Below are 22,993 nucleotides of genomic sequence, written 5' to 3'. Positions count from 1 at the left end.
AAGGTACAAAAACATACATTTTTGGACATGGCCATAGTGTGCATAAGTTTTACTTGACTGCTTATTTGTTACAAGAGTTTTTGGGGGGTTTTCCCCCTGTTGTATGTAATTGTTTTCATGTTGAACTATCTTTTTATTTTCTTCTTATTGCCAGTGCTTAGCACAGTGCCTATAGTAGGAGCTTAATAAATGCTTATTTACTGACTGAATGAATGAATTTTCTATTTACCACTGTCTGTCTGTTGAAATTCTTTCCTTCCTCTGAGGATGATGCCACTTTTTCCTGATAGTTTTCTTTGATTCTTACTTGCCCCTTATGAAAAGATCATCTCTTCCTCTCATTTTCATGGAACATTTATCTGACTCTTTCCTTTACCTCTGTCATATTCTCCCTTGCATCATAATTATGTATATGGTATAATCTTCCTATTATAAGTATCTGGAAGGAAGTTTATTGTTTTTAATATTTGAATCATCAGTGTCTATCGTAGCCACGTGGTTTGTTGGATTGACTTGAATTATTAAGTAAAATTTTTCAAAATGGAAAATATTTTTTTTAAAAAAAGAATTCATAATTTGGTTGACACACAATGCAAAAGAAATGGAGCTTATTTTCCCCCCCAGGATTGAATCTAGTTACTAATAGTATTCACTAGGTATATACACTTTCTGATCAAAACAATGTTAAATAAGTAACATAGGCTAGAAAGGCAGGGTAGAAGGCTAGTTTTGGTTTTAAAAACAATGAACTTATCAGACATCTATCTTAACAGCACCCATCTCGAAAAGAACAAAATTCAGGAAAAACTTTTTCCATTTTTTGATAGGCTTGGATCCAGATAAACATCTTGGAAAAACACTGGATCAAGTGGAGTCTGATCTCTATGAGGTAAGAATTACTTATGGTTATGCAATATATGTGTTTCAAAGGAGAAGAAGAGGTTCTACCACTTGCTAAAAATAGCTTCATATTAAAAGCATCAGAAAAGCAAGTTTTAAGTTTCTAATGTGTGAGTTTTTTAAGTCTTATGAATTAGCAATAGCCCATTGGCCTGAGGCCCAAGAAAGTTGACTATACTATATAATATATTACAAAATTTGCTTTTTTTCTTGCCATTCTAAGTACCATTACTATGACCCTGGGAAATGTGGAGAAAGTTGGGGAATATTTTACATGGTAGTGAAACAATATTCATTCAAAAATAATATATTAAGTATCTTCAAGGCAATTTCAGTGTTATTTTTCTTTATCCTTTGAAATTAAGTGCTAAAGCAAGTGTTGTCTTCTCTTATATTTAAGTATTTTTATGTTAATGCTATTCAAAGTTTTTGAAATACTATATTTGGCTTGATATAAACTACTTTCCTCCTAGATTTCATTTTATGAAACCAAAGCATGGCCAAATAAATAATCAGTATCACTTTTCAATGTATACCAATTTTTTGCTTTTCCTTTCAAAGAAACTTTGTTTTGGGGGATGAAACATATTTGAAGGTAGCTTATATTCAGACCAATTTGACAATATTTTCTGACATTGCACATTCATAGAGTTGTTTCTTTTAATTTACAAAGTATTCTATTTGAGTTTCAAAAAACTCCTGTGAAGAACTGCAGCTATTACTCTCTTAATTTTAAAGTGTGTGTGTGTATGTGTGTGTGTGTGTGTGTGTGTGTGTGTGTGTGTGTGTAATATCCTTATTGGAAGGAAAGGCAAAATTATGCTCCAGAAACCTCTTCATCCTGATGTTACTCCAGGCCTGGAATTTACACTTTGGGAGTTTCCTCTGCCCCTGTGGTCTCTTCTGACTCCCAGAAATTCCATTTAAGGAGGATGCCCAAGCTGGCCATGTCTCATTCTTCTCCAGGTTGCACTCTGGACTTTCTCTACCATGCTGTCCTCCCCACCCCCCACATATGTCTCTGTCCCACCCCTACCTGCCTTTGCAGCTGCCTTTTTTAGTGTTGTCTTCCTCCATTCAAATGTAAGCTCCTAAAAGGAAAGACTGTCTTTCTATTTTTATTTTTATTCTTATTCTTAGAACAGTGCCTGGAAAATAGTAGGCTCTTTATAAATGCTAGTTGATTGACTGATTGCCCTGAAAGAAGTCACATTCTAATTGAAGAGACAACATTCAAAAAGTATGCACCTACTGTTTCAATAATCCGGCTAGCAGCTGTTATGCGGGTGAAAAACCAACACAAGCCCAACAACAAGAACGCTGCCAGCATATGTTCTTTTGATCTGCTTTACTAAGGAAAGCAACGTTAAGGGGTTAACAAACTTATTTTTTTAATCCAGCATACAAATATCACTCACTTAGTTCAGGGGAAAAAGCCAGCACCCTGAACTTCAGAGCAAATACAAATTACAAACAGAACAAATACAATTCATGTTTACCAAGAAAACCAAGTCCGAACATCCGGGCAAGCTGGAGAGCTCTTAACTACAGCTGCCCAGAGTCTCCACATCAGCACACCACCAAGAGTGAGAGCCCTAAGCAAATGGCTCTGTCTTCCCTTTTTTAATACAGTTTCAGACGTTATCAAACGTCATCTGAGCAACCAGAACTTAGGCTCCTATGATTGGCTCTGGAGTTAGCACCTCCCCTTAGAACCCTGGGAGCTTCACACCCACATAGGCTTAGCACCTAGTGATTAGGGGTTTGGGGCAAACATAGGAGCAAAGATCTAATCAGGCCTCCCTTGGTTAGCTCCACTTGGGGCCCCACCTTAGTTCCCAATCCACACCCACATAGGTTTAGCACCTAATAGGGGTTTGGGCCTGGGACTTAGCACCTACTAAGACTCAATCAAAGACACTTAATTAATCATTTTAAAACAGTAAGAAAGTCCCAACTTAATTGATATTACGCCTACATACATGACCATTAGGAAAGGCACTGGCAGTGAGGGGAAGGAGAGGAGGACTGGTAAATCAGGTAAGAGCTGAGAGTCTTAAATTTTATTCGGTGCTTTGCTTACATGGCCATAGTTGGCATATTTCATCTCAGTATACCTACATGTTTTTCTGTGTCAAATGACAATTTTAAACGTGTCCACACAATTAATCATAGCATAAAATCTGGACAACCCCTTCATGCACCCCTTTGAAATGGTATGTCCCAAGGTATAACTTAACTACTTAGTACTATAACAGAAGAAAAAGTTACACAAACATGAATCTTGATTTATAATCTCCAGAATAAAACCTGAATATAAAAACTAGGTAAAGTAAGTTAAAATTTTAAATGTCTGATTGGAAGTTTTCATCATTTGAAGTTTTCGTAATTAGAATTATTTGTCAACTGGTATTTCTGCACATTTAGAGGAAAATATCTGAAGAGGTTTTAGAGGTTATTACCTAGCCTAGCATATCCATTTCACAAATTAAGAGAAACTAAATTTCAGACGAATGAATTGTTCAAGTTCACATGGTTAGTTATTTGACATTCATTATGATCACCCTGAGCCACTGAAAAATCCTTATGGTGCTTTTTGAACTGTGAAGGAAGGATTTAATTAGCTGTAATATTACATATTTTATTATTATTATTATATGTGCTTTATGTTGTTATAACCCAAATGATAACTCTCTCTTAACCTTTTTCTTCCTGTCATGTAATTAAAATCTGTTTTTCTCTCCTTCCTTTCAACTTTCTTTTTTTTCTTTTTCTTTTTTTTTTTTGAGGGGGGGAGGCAGGGCAGTTGGGGTTAAGTGACTTGCCCAAAGTCACACAGCTAGTAAGTGTGTCAAGTGTCTGAGGCCAAATTTGAACTCAGGTCCTCCTGATTTGAGGGCTGGTGCTCTACTCACTGTGCCATCTAGCTGCCCCCAGCTTTAATTTTTTTAACCTTTTTCTAAAAAGATTTCCTTTCCTCCATTCTTTTCCTTAATTCTCCTTTCTTTTTATCTGTTCTAAGCTTTTATTCTTTGATTTAATCTTTATACTTATTTATTCCTTCTTTAGTCTCTTCATGCTGCACAAGGAATTAGTTACTAACGTGCCAATTTGGCCTTTTTTAAACAATTTCTATGTTATTGCCTTGCAGATGTTGCCCCCAGGCCCCTTTTTCTTTGTTGGGCCTCATTTTTCAAAGTATCACCCTGTGGGAGTTAGTGAGGACAGGAGTACTACACCATGGTAAATTTCCCTGTGAACATGATCATGGGCACATTCCACCTCTACCTTGGTCTTCCCCATGATCATTCTATTTTTCATTTACCATGGAATCTCCTCTATGGGCGCATGCCCTCCTACTCTTCTTTTCCTTCTCCTTCTCGTTCTCCTTCTCCTTCTCCTTCTCCTTCTCCTTCTCCTTCTTCTTCTTCTTCTTCTTCTTCTTCACCTTAGTCTTCATCATCATCATCGTCGTCGTTGTAGTCATTGTCAATTCACAGAACAAAACAACCATTTCCAGAACACAGTACAATGAAAAAGATGATTGTACAAGAAATTATAAATCTACTGTGTACAACTTGCTGTTCCCTCCAAATACACAATAAAATTATTATGCAAATTTCTCTTTTTTTCACCTTTTTTTCTTCCCTCCCCCAGCTCCTGCCCTAGAGATGGCTACAATTAGACACAAATAGGTTTGTGTGTCTGTGTCTGTGTGTATATACATACATATGTAAAACTATTCTCTATAAACTTCTATTTATCATTTCTCTGGATGGAGATAGCATCTTTCTTCATATGTCTTTTATTTTCAATTTTTGTGTTTTTAATAGTCAAAATGACTTAGTCTCTCAAAGTTGTTCTTAAAACAATATTTCTATTACTGTATACAACATTCTCTTGGTTCTGCTCACTTCACTCTTCATCATTTCCTGCAAGTCTTTTCATGCCTTTCTAAGATCATTGAGCTCATCATCTCTTGTAGCACAGTAATATTCCATCATAACCATTCCCCAATTGATGGGGATCCTTGCAGTTTCCAGTTCTTTGCCACCACAAAGAGAGCTGCTATAAACATCCCATTCACATTGAAGTTATAAATAATTCTTTTTTTTTCCTTTCTCTGAGAATTTGAAATTTTGTGTTTATGGAAAACCTGAAGTGTATTTACTACCTGCAACAATTTGGCTTAGAAGGGAAAAAATAAATGAATATTCACAGGAAGGTAAGCTAGGTGTGTTAGAGGATCAATGCTATTTTTGTGGATTGAATAAAACATCCTTAGACTTTGAATAGTTAAAATTATGCTAGATTACTATAAGTCCTTTTTCCTACTACACACACACACACACACACACACACACACACACACACACACACCTGTGTATATACACACACAGTGGTTACTAACCCTTTGCTCATTTGGAAATCTTAACTTCTAGAATTTCACAGTTACAGTAAAATTTCCCTGTTTATTTACCCTGTTTTTCCCATTCCTTTAACAAGATGAACATTACATGTTTACAGAAAAACACATACACACACATAATAGAGCTAATTGGCCAATGCTACTAGAGCACACTGATTCTAACAGGAAAAAAAAGATTCATCTTCCTATACTTTATCTCTTATACATAGTGTATGTAATTCTTGAATTTAATACCTATGACTATAGGTATTATGACCTGTATCACAGCCCAAGACAAATCAGATATTTAAAAGTGCCTTGAGCAACTAATCTTTTTAAGTAATGGGATTAACTATATCAAATAAGATGAAATAACACTATATGCACTTTTAACTTGTTAGTACAATTCTCGGGAATTATTAAGGAACTTCAGAGTGAAAAAGATATAATACCACCACTCCAAAACTGTTATGTTTATATGTTTAGTACTAGACATAATATTGGGAAAATCTACCATCTCTTTGGAAATTTATGGTATGGTGTCAAATTTTGCACATATATGTTAAATTTAAAATAAAATACTAAAACACAGCAGAACAGTTTCCCTTATTTTACATGTTCTTTGTAAGCTACTTCTCATATAAGGATTAGGAGGTGACTATAAACACATACATGAATGAAGTAACATGTACATATAAAATCACCGTATAACATTTATTCTACTTATAAGGGACATAAAAGCATCTAATGCGAAACTTTCAGATATAAGTCTTAATTAGGATCATAGATTTAAAATAGGAAAGAACCTTAAAGGCCATTGGCTCCAATCCCATCATTTTACATATGAGGAAACGTAAAAGACTTGCCCAGTGTCCCACAATTGTCATCTGAGTTGAAATTTGAACCCAAGACTTCCTGACTCCCACGTCTGGTGCCCTATGCACTACATCTTGCTTCCTCTTTATCTTTAAAACCTTTGCACTTGCATGAACCAGAGGTTATATGCAATTGATACATATTCTGTTCCTATAGTTACTCATCTAAAGGCATCATAAGTTTTTCACTCTTTAAATCACTGAATGAGGAACCTGGGTTCAAGTCCCTGGTTTACCATTAATTAACCTTAGACAAATAATTTATTCCATCTGTGCCAAAGTTCATCTTATGTATAAGATGGAGATAATAAAACCTGACCCTTCCAACCTCAGCAGAAGTCATGCCTTGAAAATAAATGAGATAGCAAGTGGCACAACTATGGGAAGTCCCTTCCTTTCTCACTGCCACTAGAGACAACTTTGGTGGTAGAAGGTGAAGGAAATTGGGAACTGGTAGATGAAGATTTCTTGGTCAGTGATTGTAGAGGAGATGATAAGGGAAATTCCTGGAAAATACATGGGAAAATATGTTCTGAGATCCTGATGTTCAACATGCAAATGAACCCATAGGGGTGGTACAATTTGATGGATTCAGGCCTCACTATGTTTCATATGAACTGCTGTAATAATCTAATAACTGGGCACTTTGCTTTCAGGATCTTCAGATGTCACCTTCTTTATGTAGTCTTGCTTAACTCTTCCCAACTAGAAGTGGTTTTTTTTTTCCCAGAATTTGTTCTCATACTGGTTATATGCACTTACACTCTAATTTATATATTTGTTTCTATATACATACTTTATCTGCCCCTGTCAACAATTGTGAGCTCCTTGAAGTCAGAATCTGTATTTTTTCTTTACAAGTAAATAGTATTTTGCACATAGTAGTCACTTAACAAGTGTTTGTTTAATAAATAAAATGAAATTAATGAATAAAGGTCATTATTATTCATAATGTTGAGTCACTATTTCAGTGCCATGATTCTCTTATGTACTTGGAAAAGCAGAAGGAGCTTCACTTATGCACTTTATAAGAATTTAAATGTCTACAAGAATGAAATATTAAAACATCAACATAAACCCCCCTTCCCTTGAGAGCGTGAAAAATTCAGACTTAGAAATATGAGATTATGTGTGGGGAAAATGCTGACACAAGTGTTAACACTGCACATTGCTCCTGACAGTTTACTTTATAACTTTTTTTCGAAACATAAGTTAAAAGATATTTTCAGGAGTGAATTTTCCAGCGTTTTCCCTGACATAGCCATTCTGTAGTCGCAGTACACTAATTTTTTTTTAATTGAAAATCTAGTATTTATTATTTGAAAGGCAAAGAATAGTGTGCCTACATATATGGGCAATGAGACTATATCCAAAGATGATTGTTATGGTTAAAAAGGGGTGAGGTCACAAAGGAGGGAATTTAAAAAAAAACTGTAAATATATTAACAAATAGATCTTAGGTTTAGAGATAGAAGAGTTTAAAAGATAGATGCTAAAAGTCATCTGGTGTGACATCTTCATGTTACAGAAGAGGTGATTGAGACCCAGAAAGGGTAAGGTAATGCAGTTGGGAATTGAACTTAGGACCTCTTACTCTAAAAACACCATCCACCCTACTCTTAAGATAGAAAGGTGATCCACAAATGGCTGTTAGTAGTACCTCTGGGCTAGTTGTGAAAAAAAAAAATTTAATTTACAAATACCAGAATTCCTTAGATCATATCTCTGCCCAATTGACTCTTATTGTATATATTCTTTCCTCTTTCAACCAGTTCAAATTAGAGTGAGATTCAAGTTTTTCCTGTGCCCCTTCCCCTCCCCCCACGCATTTTCCCTTCCACTATTAATACTCTTCTTTGTGTACCTCTTTTATCGGAGATAATTTTCCTCATCCTCTTTTCCACTTCTCCCAGTACAGCCCTCTTTTTTACCTTTCCATATTTTTAAAAACAAATGATAAAGTTCTTAGAAATTATCATCTTCTCATATAGGAATGTAAACAGTTTAATCTTATTAAGTCCCATATGATATCTTTTTCACGTTTACCATTTTATACTTATCTTGAATCTGGTGCTTGAATGTCAGATTTTCTGTTCGTCTCTGGTCTTTTCATCAACAATGTTTGAAAGTCCTCTATTTCATTAAATATTCTTTTTTACCTTAAGAGATTATACTCAGTTTTTCTGGGTAGGTAATTCTAGTTTATAATCTTAGCTCCTTTGCCTTCTAGAATATCATATTCCAAGCCCTTCAGTTCTTTAACATGGTAGCTGCTAAACTTTGTGTGATCCTAACTATGTCTCTACAGTATTTGAATACTTTCTTGCCAGCTGCTTTCAGTATTTTCTCCTTGACCTCGAAGCTATGGAATTTGTCTAGGGTTTTCATTTTGGGATCTCTTTCAGGAAATGATTGGTGAATTCTTTCAGTTTCTATTTTACCCTCTGATTCTAAAATATCTAAGAAGTTTTCTCTTATAGTTTCTTAAAATGTGCTGTCTAGGCCCTTTTTTTCACGGTTTTCAGGTAGTCTACTAATTCTTAAATTATCTTTCCTCAATTTGTATTCTAGGCTAGTTGTTTTTTCCAGTTAAATATTTCACAATGCCTTTTATTTTTTCATTTTTTTTTACTTTAACTGTTTCTTGATGTCTCATGGAGTCATTAATTTCCACTGGCCTTGTTTTAATTTTTAAGGAATTATTTTCTTCAATATTGTGTGTCTCTTTTACGAAACTGTTAAATTTTTTTCATCATTTTCTTGCATTGCCCTCATTTTTTTCTCAATTTTATTTCTACCACTCTAATTTTAAGATCCTTTTTTTGTTCATTTTTTTGAAAAATTACTTTCTTTAGCTCTTCAAGGAATTCTTGTTGGGTTTGTGTACACTTTACATTTTTCTTTGAGGTTTTGTCTGTAGATATTTTCACATCATTGTCTTCTTCTGAGTTTGTATTTTGAGCTTTCCTGTCACCTTAGTAGCCATTTATGGTCAGGTCCTTTTTTGTTGTCGATGATGTTTTATCATTTTTTCCGAGCTATTTCTTGACTTTGAACTTTATGTTAGAATTACACTCTGCTTCCTTCAGTATTCACTTCTCACTTTCCCAAGCATCACACTTTTTCACCCTGCTGTTTTCACAGCTAGTTCTGGGAGTCTGTTAGTTTTTGATGCTTCCATGGCAGTATGATTCTGGCAGAGGTATAATCACTGCTTTTCTGGTCTGTGTTCTGGCCCTTACGCTGGAAGGGATCCTTCTCCCTTATGAACATGAGTGCTCTAACACTCCTATCTCTGTCTTGGAACTACTACCAGGAACTAGGGTCTCTGCTCTCTCTGTAACCTGGAATTGTATAGTGGGCATTGAAATTGCCCAGTAGTACCTGGTCCTATGCCCTGTGGCCACCTGGGGGTCCCTTGTAATCTCTTTTTCACCAGTTGTTCAGTCCCCTTACTGTCTCTGAGTGAGGAGAACTCCCAAAACTGTTACTCCTGTTGCTATTACCCTGCAGCTCCCAAAAGCCATAGCTTGTGATGCCACCCAGCTTTCACCCCAGTATCACAGCCCTTTCCTTCCAACCTCCAAAATTGTTTTGGGGTAGAAAAATGTCTCACCCTAACCTTTTGTGGGCTGTGCCACTCCAGGGTTTGATTTGACAGGTTATTTTTAAATTGTTTAGACGGAAATGTTAGGAGAGTTCAGCTAGAATGCTCCATCTATTCCACCATCTTGGATCTGCCTCAAGTTTGAGTGATTTATAGTTAGATAGATATAAACCCAGTCTTTTTAGGTTCTGAGTTTTATTGTCACATAATTCAGCTCTTATAACTTTATTTTTCCCATTGTCATGAATTTTCCCAATTTTAAGTTTTCTAATTTGTTCTTGTTCATTCCATGTTTAAAAATTGAATTAGCTACACTTTATCAAGTTTTAGTCGTTTAAAAATAAACAGCTTTATTTGATTAACCAATTTGTTTTAAAATTTTTCATTTCTTATGGTAACAGCAATGTTGTTAACAGCTGTTGGGGGGGGTGGCAGTGAAAGACCAACAACAAAAGCACACAGAAGGGCTGCTAGTGATGAGGTCAAAGAACCATATGTTTTTAGGGGTGCACAAGACCCCAAAATACCAACACGCTGGGTCCTGCTCAAATGAATTTCACTTAAGCCTTCTCAGACAAAGAGAAAAACAGAGTTTATTAAAAGTTCGTCACCATTTCTGATACTTATTTTCACAAACTGGCCAGATTCAATCTGAAATAGATTGAATCTGAGCACATTCATGGAAGCAAGATGAAACTTATATACAGAAAGATTGTGGGAGGGATCTAGGGTGGTCCTGGGATGATGGGAGGAGGGGTTTAGGGAGGGTCTTGAGGAAGAGTCCAAGGAGGAGCCTGATGGGATTGGAGTAACTAGAGGTCAGACTCCAGGAATGGGATTAATAGTACCTGATGAAAGACTCCCAGGAGAGTATAGAACAAAAAAAAAAAAAACCCAAAAACTTCAGAATCGTTTTAAAAAGAAATAAAATCCATGAAAGAAGAAATTAGGAATGAATATTCCTTAGAAATTAGAACTCTGGGGACAGCTAGGTGGCTCAGTGAGTAGAGCACCAGCCCTGGAGTCAGGAGGTCCTGAATTCAAATCCAGCCTCAGACACTTGACACACTTACTAGCTGTGTGGCCTTGGGCAAGTCACTTAACCCCAATCTCCCCATCTTCCCCCCTCCAAAAAAAAACCCTAAGAAATTAGAACTCTCAACATAAAATTACAAAAACACAGTTACAAACTAGAAAAAAAAAACGAATCCATGATTTAGAATTTGTGTAAAGAAGTGACAGTTATCAGTACATTTGTAACACATCCTGAAGTGAAAGAAAGTTTGGCAGAAGAAAAGCAAATGTTAATAATGTTAAATGAATATAGGAATTCTACACAAATCAAAGTAATTGTCCTTGAAGACACCATACCCAAGGATATAACCTAGGTATTATAGGTCTTCCAGAAGAACACTAGAAATCAAAAAACCTGAATACTAGAATGAAGGAAAAAATATAGGAGCCATTTAATACAGAAAATAAAACATTGAGAATCTCTGCCATGAAGAAGGAAAAAAACTTACAAACTCTAAAAGACGTAGTGTTTAAATTGAAAAATGTTTAGTGACAAGGGAAAGGAATAGGATTAGAGATTGCACCTGTGATTTCACTGTTGTAGGGGACCTCTCAAATCAGAGAACAATTTCTACCAATGTACCTTCTGTGACTTATAATCACAGTTGCCTAGAGGACTGGGAGGGTAAGTAACATGCCTAAGGTCACACAGCCAATATAGCCAGATCCTAATTAGTGTGAATAATGAATTCTGTGAGGTAGTGGTCATATTGTTTAAATTTTCCCATTCAAGGTTATGATTACATGTAAAATATTGGTTATTGCTTCCAGCCTAATGGAAATATGTAATTAAAAAAAGATTTTAATGAGATTTTTTCCCCATTTATTAACTTAATATAACAGCAAAGCACAAGAAAAATTAATTTTTATTTCAAGTTTTATTACAAAGTAACAGAACAGTGATCATAATCAAAATTTTTAAAATTAAGAAATTTGTGAAATATACTGATAAGGCCTTTTTTTGCACTGGTAATTTTTCCAAAGTATTGTTCCTTTTTGTTCATTTTGTTAAGGATACTTTTAAAAAATTACCACAATTGTTGGGAAAGTGGTACATTAGCACATCATATCTATACATGATAACAGGTGAGTGTGCTGTGATCCAGCATGCTAGCACCCTCAGCTCACTCACATGCCTTAGACTAATTGAATTTGTATCTGAGTCTTCATGATCCCATCTGGTGTTTTCTTAGCAAAGATATTGGAGAGGTTTGCTATTTCCTTCTCCATCTCATTTTACAGATGAGGGAACTGAGGAAAAGAGGGTTAAGTAACTTGTCCAGGTCGTACAGCTACTGTCTGAGACCAAATTTGAAGTCAAGGAAACAAGTCTTCCTGACTCCATACCTTGCATTCTATCTACCACCCCATTTTTTGGTTCACATTAAATGTAATCAAGTAACATTTTATCATTTGTACTATTTCCAATTTTGCATTGACACCTAGCTGTGTGTCAGAAATGGACCTTGAACCCAGGTTTCACCAATAAATAATAAATTTTAGCTTCTGTGTGAAGTAAAGGAAATTTGGATAACCCAAGATTTTTTTTTGCAGTCACACAAAATGACAGAAAGGAATGTACTAGTAATAACCAAAAAGTAATGGAATTCAGGCTATGTCTCAAAATGACATAACCTGCAAACCTAGTCAATAAAAATGAACAATGTAGAAGCATTTGAGGCTTTCCTATTAAAAAAAAAGGTGAGGGCAATAAATATAAGTAAAATATTCTATTAGTAAACACTCCAAAAACAAATATAAAAAAAATTAACTGACTACAGTTATGAAAGAAAAATGAAGAAGAGATTTTTAAAAAATAATACTAAAAAGATGTTTCAGGAAATACTTAAATGTGAATGGATTAAGCAATCTAATAAAAAAAAAGAGAGTAACAAAATGGATAAGAAAATAAAACCCCACAGTCTGTGGATGAAGGAAACAAAACCAAAAAATACAGAATTAAAATAAGAAGCTAGAACGAGATATTATTATTCATCAGGTAAAACCCAAAAGCAAGAATAATAATCATGTTATCTTTAAATTCACAGTATCGCTAGAGAGAAGAGGAAACTTTTATACTTCAGGAAATCATAGATGATGAACAAATATCAATACTAAACATAAGTGCACCAAATAGCATGACATATAAGTTCATAAAGTCTTAATTTCAAAGAAATATTTAGTAAAACATGATAATAGTAGAATAACTTACTTTTCCTGCCTCAAAATTGGACAAATCTTACAGAAAAATAAACCCAGAGAAAATCATAGAACAAGGCCAACCATTAGAAAATTTAAAGGTCAAAGATTTATGATGTCTTCTGAATGGGAACATTAAAGTTTATACATGATTATCAATACCAAATAATACCCTTATAAAAATAGAATATGTGCTATAGAATAGAAAAAATAAGTGTACAAAAGCAATAATATGCCCTTTGCAGACTATAATGCAATAAAATAGTATCTAAGAGAGGAAAACAAACCTAAATAGAAACTTAATAATGACATTCTGAATAGTGAGTTGGTCAAAAAAAATCAATCACAGAAACAGTAACTGTGTTAAAGAGAATTATAATGATGAGACAATATGCCAAAATTTCTGAAATGCATCTGAAGTTGTCTTATGAAGAAAATGTATATCCCTAAAAGCATACATTAACAAAACAGGAAAAGGGAGGATCAATGAACTGGACATGTAATTTAAAAATTAAACTCAAATAAGTATAACAGAAAGAACTTTTAAAATTAGGGCAGAAATATATGAATAGAAAAAGACTAGGAACAGCTAGGTGGCGTAGTGAGTACAGCACCGAAACGCACCAGCCATGGAGTCATGAGGACCTGAATTCAAATCCAGCCTCAGACACTTGACACACTTACTAGCTGTGTGACCTTGGGCAAGTCTCTTAACCTCAATTGCCCTGCCTTCCCCCCTCCAAAAAAAAAGAAAGAAAAAGGCTAAAGAAATTATAGAACTTGAAAATGTTTCTTTAAAAAGACTAGCAAAATCAATAAATCTTTAGGTAAATGGATTAAAAAGAAGAGGAAGTGAAATCAGATTAACAAAATAAAAACCAGCATGAACAAAAATAAGAATTACATGAGCCTACTATATATGCATGGTAATATGACAACAAAATCGAGAATTTAAAAGAAATTGAAAATCATCCACAAAAATGTACAATATTCAAATTAACAATATAGATCTTAATCCAACTGAAGAAAATGAAATTGAATTAGCTATTAAGGATCTTTCAAAGGAAATAATTCCTGGTCCAGATGCATTTATAGGAATATTGTATTGAACTTTGAAGAACAGTTAATGTCCATATTGTACAGTTTTTTTCTGAAAAACTGTCAAATGCCTTCTATTGTTCAAATATAATCATGATACCTAAAAAGAAGAGGCTTATCACTGTATTCTAAGGAAAGATAAAGGTGTGAATATGAACTGTTTGTCAATAGCATTAATAAAAATTAATGTAAAAAACAAACTTCAAATAAATTCTTGGCAAGAAATACTACAACATCTTCAGAATATTATTCACTCAGGTTAATTTGGATTTATCCTAAGACTGCAAGAATAGTTCATTAGATAATGAATTAACATAATTATATTAAATATAAAAACATGCAGAACCATATTATTAGGCAACCTCAAGTCCACACCATTTAAATTTAGTGATTATTTCAACTAATGCAGAAAAAATCCTTTGACAAAGTGCAGAGCTAATCTATGTTAAAAAAAAAATAACCCATAAGTATAGTGAATAGGAGTGTCTATTTGTAATAAGATTACATCTGAAATCAAAAGCTACTTTCATAGGCAGCAGGGAAACACTAGATACCTTCCCAGTAATTACCAAATGACCAGAGGTTAAAACAAAAACTTATGAGATATATATGATAATATGAACAGATATTTCAAACGGTGGGCTTGAGATGTATCACATGCTCCCAAAGAAAAAACCCTTGGACCAGATGGATTTAAAATCAAATTCTATCACATATACAAAACAACTAATTCTAATATTTCATGAACCATTTGCAAAAATAGGAAAGAATGGGATTCTACAAAATTCTTTCAGTGTTATAAATGTGATCCTGGTTGCTAAACAATAGCATCTAAACAAAGAAAGAAAATCTATGGACCAATATCCCTAACAACAATCAACCCAAAAATGTTAAATAAAGTATTAGCAAAGAAGTTACAACAACATCACAAAGATTATACACTATGACAAGTTTGAATTTATACCAGGAATACAGGGTTGTTCAAAATAACAGATCATGTTAATAATACGAAAAACAAAAATCACGATTATATTAACAGATGCAAGAAAAGCTTTTGACAAAATGTATTTTTTAAAGACAATAGAAAGCGGAGGAATAAATGTACCTTTTCTTCATATGGTAAATAGCATTTATCTAAAACCAAGAAGTAAAACAAAGATGACCATTATCACCACTATTATTTGGCATACTGTTAGAAACACTAGCTATAGCAATAAGATAAGAAAAAGAAACCAAAGGAATAAGCATAAAGAGGAAACAAAATTGTCCTTTTTTGTAGATGGTCTACTTAGAAGGCCTTGGAATTTCAACTAAAAGCTAACAGAAACAATAACTTCCATAAAGCGTCAGAAAATAAAATATATCTTTGTAGATCATCAGCATTTCTGTATGTTAACCAATAAACCACATCAGGAGGAGATAGAGCAATTCCATCTAAATAACTACAGAATATATAAAACATTGGGAATTTCCTTACCAACAAACAAGAATATATTGAATACATCAAAAAAAAAACCACCACTCTTTATCAAAACAGATATGCCTGAATAATTTGAAGAATGTTAATTGCTCATGTATAGACTGAGCCAATATAATAAAAATGACCCTGCTATCTAAATTAATTTATTCAGTGTCATACCAGACCATCAAAGAAGTCTTTTATAGAGATAGAAAAAGCAACAATGAAATTCATTTGGAAAAACAAAAGGCCAAGAATCTCAAAGGAAACAATGACTCCCCCAAAAAAGTGTGAAGCATAGAGAACCAGCAGTGCCTGAACTCAAACCAGATCGCAGTCCTGTAAAGAAGGAATCATCAAAATGATTTGCTGCTGATTACAAAATAGGTCAATTAATAGAAGAGAATAAGTAAACAATATACCTAAGTAAATAAACAGATCCACTTAGTTCCCACAGTTCCTGGGATAAAGACTCGCTATTCAACAAAAACTGCTGGATAAAACTGGAGAACAGCCAGAAACTAGGTCTAGACTAACACTTTACACTATATGTATCTAGATGACCTCCAAATGTATACATAACTTGGACATAAAAGCTCACATGATAAATGAGTAAGAGGAGCAAGGGAAAAAAATCCCTTTCTGTGAATAGAGAGACAGTTCTTGACCAAACAATAGATAGAGAGTATCACATAAAATAAAATGGACAATTTTGATAATATAAAATTAAGAAGGGTTTGGGGCAGACAAAACCAATGCAGTTAAAATAGAAGAAAAACAGTTAACTACAAAAAAAAATCTTTGCAACACATTTTTCTGATTAATGTCTCATTTCCAAAATGTATAAAGAAAGAGGAAAGAATAAGAGCCTTCTCCTAGTTTACAAATGGTCACAGGATATGAATAGGAAGTTTTCAAAGAAAGAAATCTAAACTATCAATAGTCATATAAAAACTGTCAAAATCACTAGTAGTGAAGTACAAATTCAAACAAACAATCCTGAGCTTCTATCTTTCATTTATAAGATTGACAAAGTTGACATGAAAGGGATAAAAGTTAGAGTGGCTGAGGAAAAACCAGTGCATTAATTTCCTGTTAGCTTAGCTATGACATGGCCTACCCAGTCTGGAAAGAAATTAGGCCCAAAAAATTCTCAACCTGTATACCATTTGATCCAGCAGTCCCACTACTAGGCTTATACTCCTCAGAAGATCAAAGAATGAAGCAAAGAACCCATATATGAAAAAATATTTATTATTGTGCAGTCATTTTAGTCATGATTGACCCTTCATGACCCGTTCTGGTGTTTTCTTGTTAAAGATATTGGAGTTGTTTGCCATTTCCTTTGCCAGTGAATCCAGTTGATCCGTTTTGTCAGGTAATCAGACGTTAAGTGACTTGCTCAGGGTCACACAGCTAGGAAGTGTCTGAGGCTGGATTTGAACTCAGATCTTCCTGATTCCAGACCCAGCATTCTATTCACTGAACTACCAACTGCCTCTAAAAAATATTTTTAACAGCTCTTTTTTCTTTTCTAGCAAAAAAACTGGAAACCAAGGAGGTACCCTTCAGTTGTAGAATGATTAAACAAATTATGGCATATAAATGTAAGGGAATATCATCGAGTTATAATGAATTACTAAAGAAGTAGTTTTAGATCACTTGGAATAATTTTTAAAAACTGAAACATAGTAAAGTGAGCAGACCTTAGAGAACAATTTATACAATAATGATATAAAAACAAAAACTTAAGAAACTCTGCTTAAAAAAAAATTTAAGAACTCTGCTTCATTCAATGACCATTGCATTTTTGTCTTTGCAATTCCTCTACTTAGCACAGTGCCTTAAATACTGGAGGTACTTAAAAAATATCTGTTGAGTTGAGTAGAATTGGATTCAGCATGCAATAGGCATTGTAGACACAGGAGACAGCTTGAACAGTAGCATAAATATGAGAAACCGTTGGGCATCTATTCAGAATGGTGATTTTGGCTAAAGGATACAGAGAATAGAATTGTATGACATTGTGCTGAAAAGGTAGGATGGCTGGCCTCAGGTTATTACATAACCCCAATGACTTTTGGCATTGGATTAGGGAAGTAGTGTTTTGGTTCAAAAATAAAAGAGCATTTTCAAATACTAAAATATTATCAATATGTTATCTATCTTAAAGGAAATCAGCATGGCATTGTGATGGATAGAGTCAGGATGAGCAGGGTTTGAACTCTGTCACTAACTCACTGTAGTCTGAAAAGGAGCAGTTCAGTAAACCTCTTGGTGCCCTAGAACACTGTAAGTAACAAAAGAGTGAGAAGTTACTGATATACATCAGTAGAAAGGAGTTTCCACCATGGAAGTTACCTATACCAATGACATCATAAACCTGAAACTAAACAAACAAATAAATAGATCTGTCTTGCATGATAAATATGGACCAGGAGCTAGGAAAAATGGATTAACTTGGAATAGAGAAAGCTAGATGCGAAGTAGAGAGTGGTAAATCAGGGGGCAAATATAAGGGCACTTTATTAAGAAAAAAAATAAGGAGATTCAGAATAGGTGTCAGATCAAGGTAATATGTCATGCATTTAATCTAGAAATATTTTATATTGCATTAGGTGAGCTGTAATGGGCTTGGTGCAGACTAAAATTTAAGATTCTATGGTAGAAGAGTCTATTTCTACTTCCTGCCTCCACTCTATCCCACTCCCATTGTTCTGGTCATTCAGTATGTTACTTTAGGATCCAACACTGAGAAAGTTGATCATTCTTGGAGTTTATAGTATAATGATTTCAAAGAAGAATGGCAGTTTTGTTTTTAGTTAAAAGTATTTCATAAGACCTAAGTCAAGGCTTTTTATTTTCTCTCTTCAGAAACAGTTGATGTTGACAGCTCTGATTCATGATGCTCTTTAAAAAGTTTCCCAAGCGGAGCCATAGATAAGTTGTCGTACCTTCTATGGCTTACATTGAACTGTTGGAGTAACATAGGAGGGTGGTATTTTTAGCAATCATTCTGTTCATAAGTAAAATAAACCCATATCTTACTCACCAGAGCAGAGATTAGCCTTCGTTGTTTGATGGTTTGGTGTAATGCTTATGATCACTGCTTCTTTTTTAGGACCAACTTTGACCATTTCGATATTAAACACAATTTTTTTTTTCCTACTCCCTTGAAGCAAGAAGCTATTGTGTTACCAATAACTGTAGGATGCTGACGAACAAGCAATTGACATCCTTAATATATGAATTTAAAATAATTGCTATCAAAATTCTGACAGTCCACCTAGTTTCCTGTCCTTTGTTCTCCCTTTCTCCCCTTCCCCCAACTAACAGCTTGGTTGTAGTGACAAGTACTGATAGGATCATTCAAGTTAAAACTTAGACTTGGAGATTTGTACTGAACCTGTGTCCATGGAGGAAGTTCAGCAACATGAGAGACTGCATTTCTGAATTTTATGGGCACGAAATCAGAAAGCAGCCTAGGAAATCATCTCTTTGAATAAAAGTGAAAGGATATGCTGTTTTGGACTGGTTGTTGAACAGAACGCGTGAAAGCAATAATGCACACAGGTCTTTAGGCTGCGAGAAGGCCACAGATAAGGGAAGGTGTAAAGACATCGAATAACTGAGAAAGCCTGAATACCTATTGACAAAGAGATCAGTTTCTGACGTGGCGCAGATATTTGGAAGAGCTCTCTGTCCTAAATGCCAGTATATGGGATAATATTGAATTGCACAGTGAGTCAGTTTAGTCTTATAACCAAAAGTTAATAAGTGAGGTAATATCTACCAGCATCTCACAACCATCAGTAAAAAAAAAACAAAACCTAGCCTTAATGGGTATTAGATTACTATTTTCAGAACATGGAATACTATTACTGCTAAAAAAGCAACATGGTATTAATGTGGGGCAGCTAGGCGGTGCAGTGGATAGAGCACTGGGTCTGGAGTCAGGGAAACCAGAGTTCAAATTCAGTCTCAGACACTTCCTAGCTACAGGACTCTAGACAAGGCATTCAACCTCTGTTTGCCTTAGTTTCCTCATATGTAAAATGGGGATGATAATAGCATCCACTCTGCAGCATTGTTATGAGGATCAAATGAGATAGTATTTGTAAAGCCCTGAGCACAGTACCTGATATATAGCAGGTACTATATAACTGTTAGCCATGGTTAATGCTCAATCCTGTAAACAAATCTGCATGCAGCAGCATTTTCAAGACTTGAATAAAAGATCTATCAAATCTCTAAATGGAACAGATAATAGAAATTCTAATTTCAATAAATATTTTTAAAATACCATTTTCAAGGCAGTGTGTAGGCAATTGTGATGTATAGGGGTGTATCTGAGGATCCTTGGAGAGTTTGGCCTTTGTTTCCTTTGATTAATTCAGTGTCTTTGATTGAGTCTTACTACCCAGGCCCAACCCCTATCTGTTAGGTGCTAAGCCTGTGTGGGTGTGAATTGGTAACTGAGGTGGGGCCAATGAAGGGAGGTGCTAACACCAGAGCCAATCATAGGAGCCTAAGTTCTGGTCGCTCAGATGATATTTCATGATGGCTAAAGTGTGCCTAAAAAGGGAAGACAAAGCTATTTGCCTAGGGCTCTCACTCTTGAAGGTGTGTTGATGTGGAGACTTGTAGCAGCTGTAGTTAAGAGCCTTCCAGCTTGTAAACCCGGATGTTGGGACTTTGTTAAACTCTGGCAACTATGCATTGAGATTGGAATCAGACAAGCTCTGTCTGTTGATGTTTGTAATTTGTTTGTGTTTGCTCTGAGGTTCAGTGTGCTGGATTTTTCCCCTGAACTAAGCCAATGATATTTATTTGCTGGATTAAAGTAAGATTGTTAACCCCTTAACATTGCTTTCCTTAGTAAAGCAGATCAAAAGAACCTGGGCTTGCAGTGTTCTGTCAGCTGGTTGTTGTTGGTTTTACACCCCCACAGCAGCTGCTAGCCGGATTGTTGCAACAAGGGATGAGTTAAATTGAAGCAGAATATTTTTAATATTCTCATTTGCCTACAAGAGTTATTAGAACTCCTGAATCCTAGTTGTAGTTTTTTCCTATGTGGTCACAAGTGTATATTTTGAAATTCAAATAACTAAACCTCCTGAGGTAAAATGTTTTGGGATTTTTTTGGAGTTTTAGGAAAACTTTTCTCTTTTTTCTATTCCTAGACTATTTGATAATTAATATGTTTATTTAGTGTTATTGTCAGGCTTACAGTGCTGAGTTTCAATATGAATTCCCCCAACTCAGTATACTGATTTAATCACCAAGATTTGTTAAGAATTTTTCTAACATATATTTTAGCTTTAACCTCTCAAGTTCCAGAGCTGCAACTCTAACTGCCTATAGGGTGGGCATTCCCTAACCATGCTTTATGCTCTCCTACCTTTATATTTTCAGTCAAGTTGTTCTCTATACTGTTCTTTTTCTGTTGAATTCCTAGTCAGATTCTGAGGTCCTACTCAGTTGCCATTTTGTCTGTAAAGCCTTCCCAGAGCCTGCTTCTTGGCAACAACCCCCTCACATAGCACATTGTGCTCTGGCATATCAGTAAACTTTTCCAGGACTCGGTGACCTTAGCTGTAGAGAGAAATAGAGTTCAACTGCCTTCCAGTCGTGAAATTGAGTTCTCATAGTCTTTGTGTTGGTTATTTTTATTTTATTTTTTTTTACTATTTTTTTGTTATTTTGCTCAGTGTCAGAACATCCATTTTGACTGTTGGGAGTTTTTCTAAGAAAAACTCAATTGTTTGACTTGATTAGTTAACTTAGGCAGCCTTGTTTGATAGGGACCCTCATACAGCCACAGAGAAGCTGGGGCAAGTTGTAAGTCCTCTCTTACCTGTGAAGCAGAAATGATAGAATTTGTCTGCTTTGATTCAGAGTAGATACATTTTATTCATTAAGTAGTTATTAGGTTCACTGTCTTTATACAGTCTTCATAAGCTTTTTCCACCCATTTAAAATAAAAGATCGAATGTGTGTTTCAGATGATATTTTTTTAAATGCAACCTCATTATGTTGTGTTATGAGCTATATGAAGTGCTTTCACTTGACAAAACTGTAAAGAATTATAAATATGAATCAGTATTAATAGCTCACATTTATAAAGTACTTTAAGGTTTGCAAAGCACTTTACAACTATTATCCTCACAACAACCCTAGAGCTAAGTGATATAATCCTCATTTTACAGATGAAGAAGCTGAGACAGACAGATAGATGTTAAGTGATTTGCCCAGAATCACACAGCTAATTCTTGTCTGAGTCCTGATTTGAACTCAGTTCTTCCTGACTCCAGGTCCAGTCCTCTATGCACTATGTCCCCTAGCTGCCACTATTATTATATGTAAACGTTTTGGGGTTTGACTCCAGGTTCCCAACAGCATAGGCACTTTGCTAGATTCTGGATGGCACAGTACAAAAATGAATTATTTCCTACTCTCAACGATCTTACTGGGAGGCTACTGGGAAATAGAAAACATACCCAAGTAAATACAAAAAGTATTTACAATGTAATTCCAAAAGGAAGAGTACTCCTTAGAAAGGTCTTGTGTAGGAAGGGGCAGCTTAGCTGTGCTTTGAAAGAAAAGAGGAAATCTTCACTGTGGAGGTAAGAAGGGAGTGCATTGCAGACCTGGAGGAACATCCAGGCAAGGCACAGACATAGAGGATGGAATGTTGTATCCAGGGAACTCCCAAAAGGCCACGTTGCCCAAAATAGTGTATATAAGGGAAGAATGTGAAATGAGACTAGAGAGGTAGGTGGAAACTAAGTTGTGAAGGGATTTAAATGGCATACTGAGTTTTCATATTTTCTTTGAGGCAGAGAAAGCTGTTGAAGATTTTTCAGTGAGGGGGATGGACTGACAGATATATGTTTTAGAAATATCAGTTTGGCAGCTGTGTGGAGGACACATTGAAAAGAAGAGAGAATGAAAAGATACCAATTAAGAGGATATTGCAGAATTATAGGTGAAAGGTGATGAGGATCTGAACTAAGCTGAGTGGGGAGAAAAAGCAGAGATGTAAGAGATGTGGATCTCAGATGCCTGCAATCTACATTACCTGCCATCAGGTGGGCTAAATTAAGGCCTTGTTTTTTGAGCAATCTTCCTAGGGGTATGGTAATAGTGAATCAAAGCTTACCATGCTATTTCTATTGTCACATTTTTCTCTAAAAATGGGAGATCTTTATTAAAACTAGTAGGCATAAGCAAAACCAGTGGCTCAAAAGCTATTGCTTTTTTTTTGAGTGGCTTTCTTTATGGTGGTGCTTTTTTTTCCCTTGGAAGCCACCTCTAACATTCCCAAATGGATTTTCAAGAGCCTAACTTCTGACTCAGAATGCACTTCTTAA

At 35.0% G+C, this 22,993-nt stretch overlaps 1 protein-coding gene across 2 annotated transcripts in view; it reads left to right on the top strand.

The window, feature by feature from the left end:
• The window catches only part of DPH6 (diphthamine biosynthesis 6), a 475,806-nt gene that overhangs the window by 202,217 nt on the left and 250,596 nt on the right, over positions 1-22,993 (top strand). For both annotated transcript variants that reach the window (XM_036736795.1, XM_036736794.1), the window contains exon 6: positions 828-889. In XM_036736795.1, the coding sequence (XP_036592690.1) occupies positions 828-889 (62 nt within the window). The remainder of the gene's footprint in view (positions 1-827; positions 890-22,993) is intronic.

The sequence above is a fragment of the Trichosurus vulpecula genome, chromosome 8 (assembly GCF_011100635.1).
Source record: "Trichosurus vulpecula isolate mTriVul1 chromosome 8, mTriVul1.pri, whole genome shotgun sequence".
Lineage (NCBI taxonomy): Eukaryota > Metazoa > Chordata > Mammalia > Diprotodontia > Phalangeridae > Trichosurus > Trichosurus vulpecula.
The sequence above is the reverse complement of the archived record's forward strand: the minus strand, read 5'-3'. Positions and strand labels throughout refer to the sequence as shown.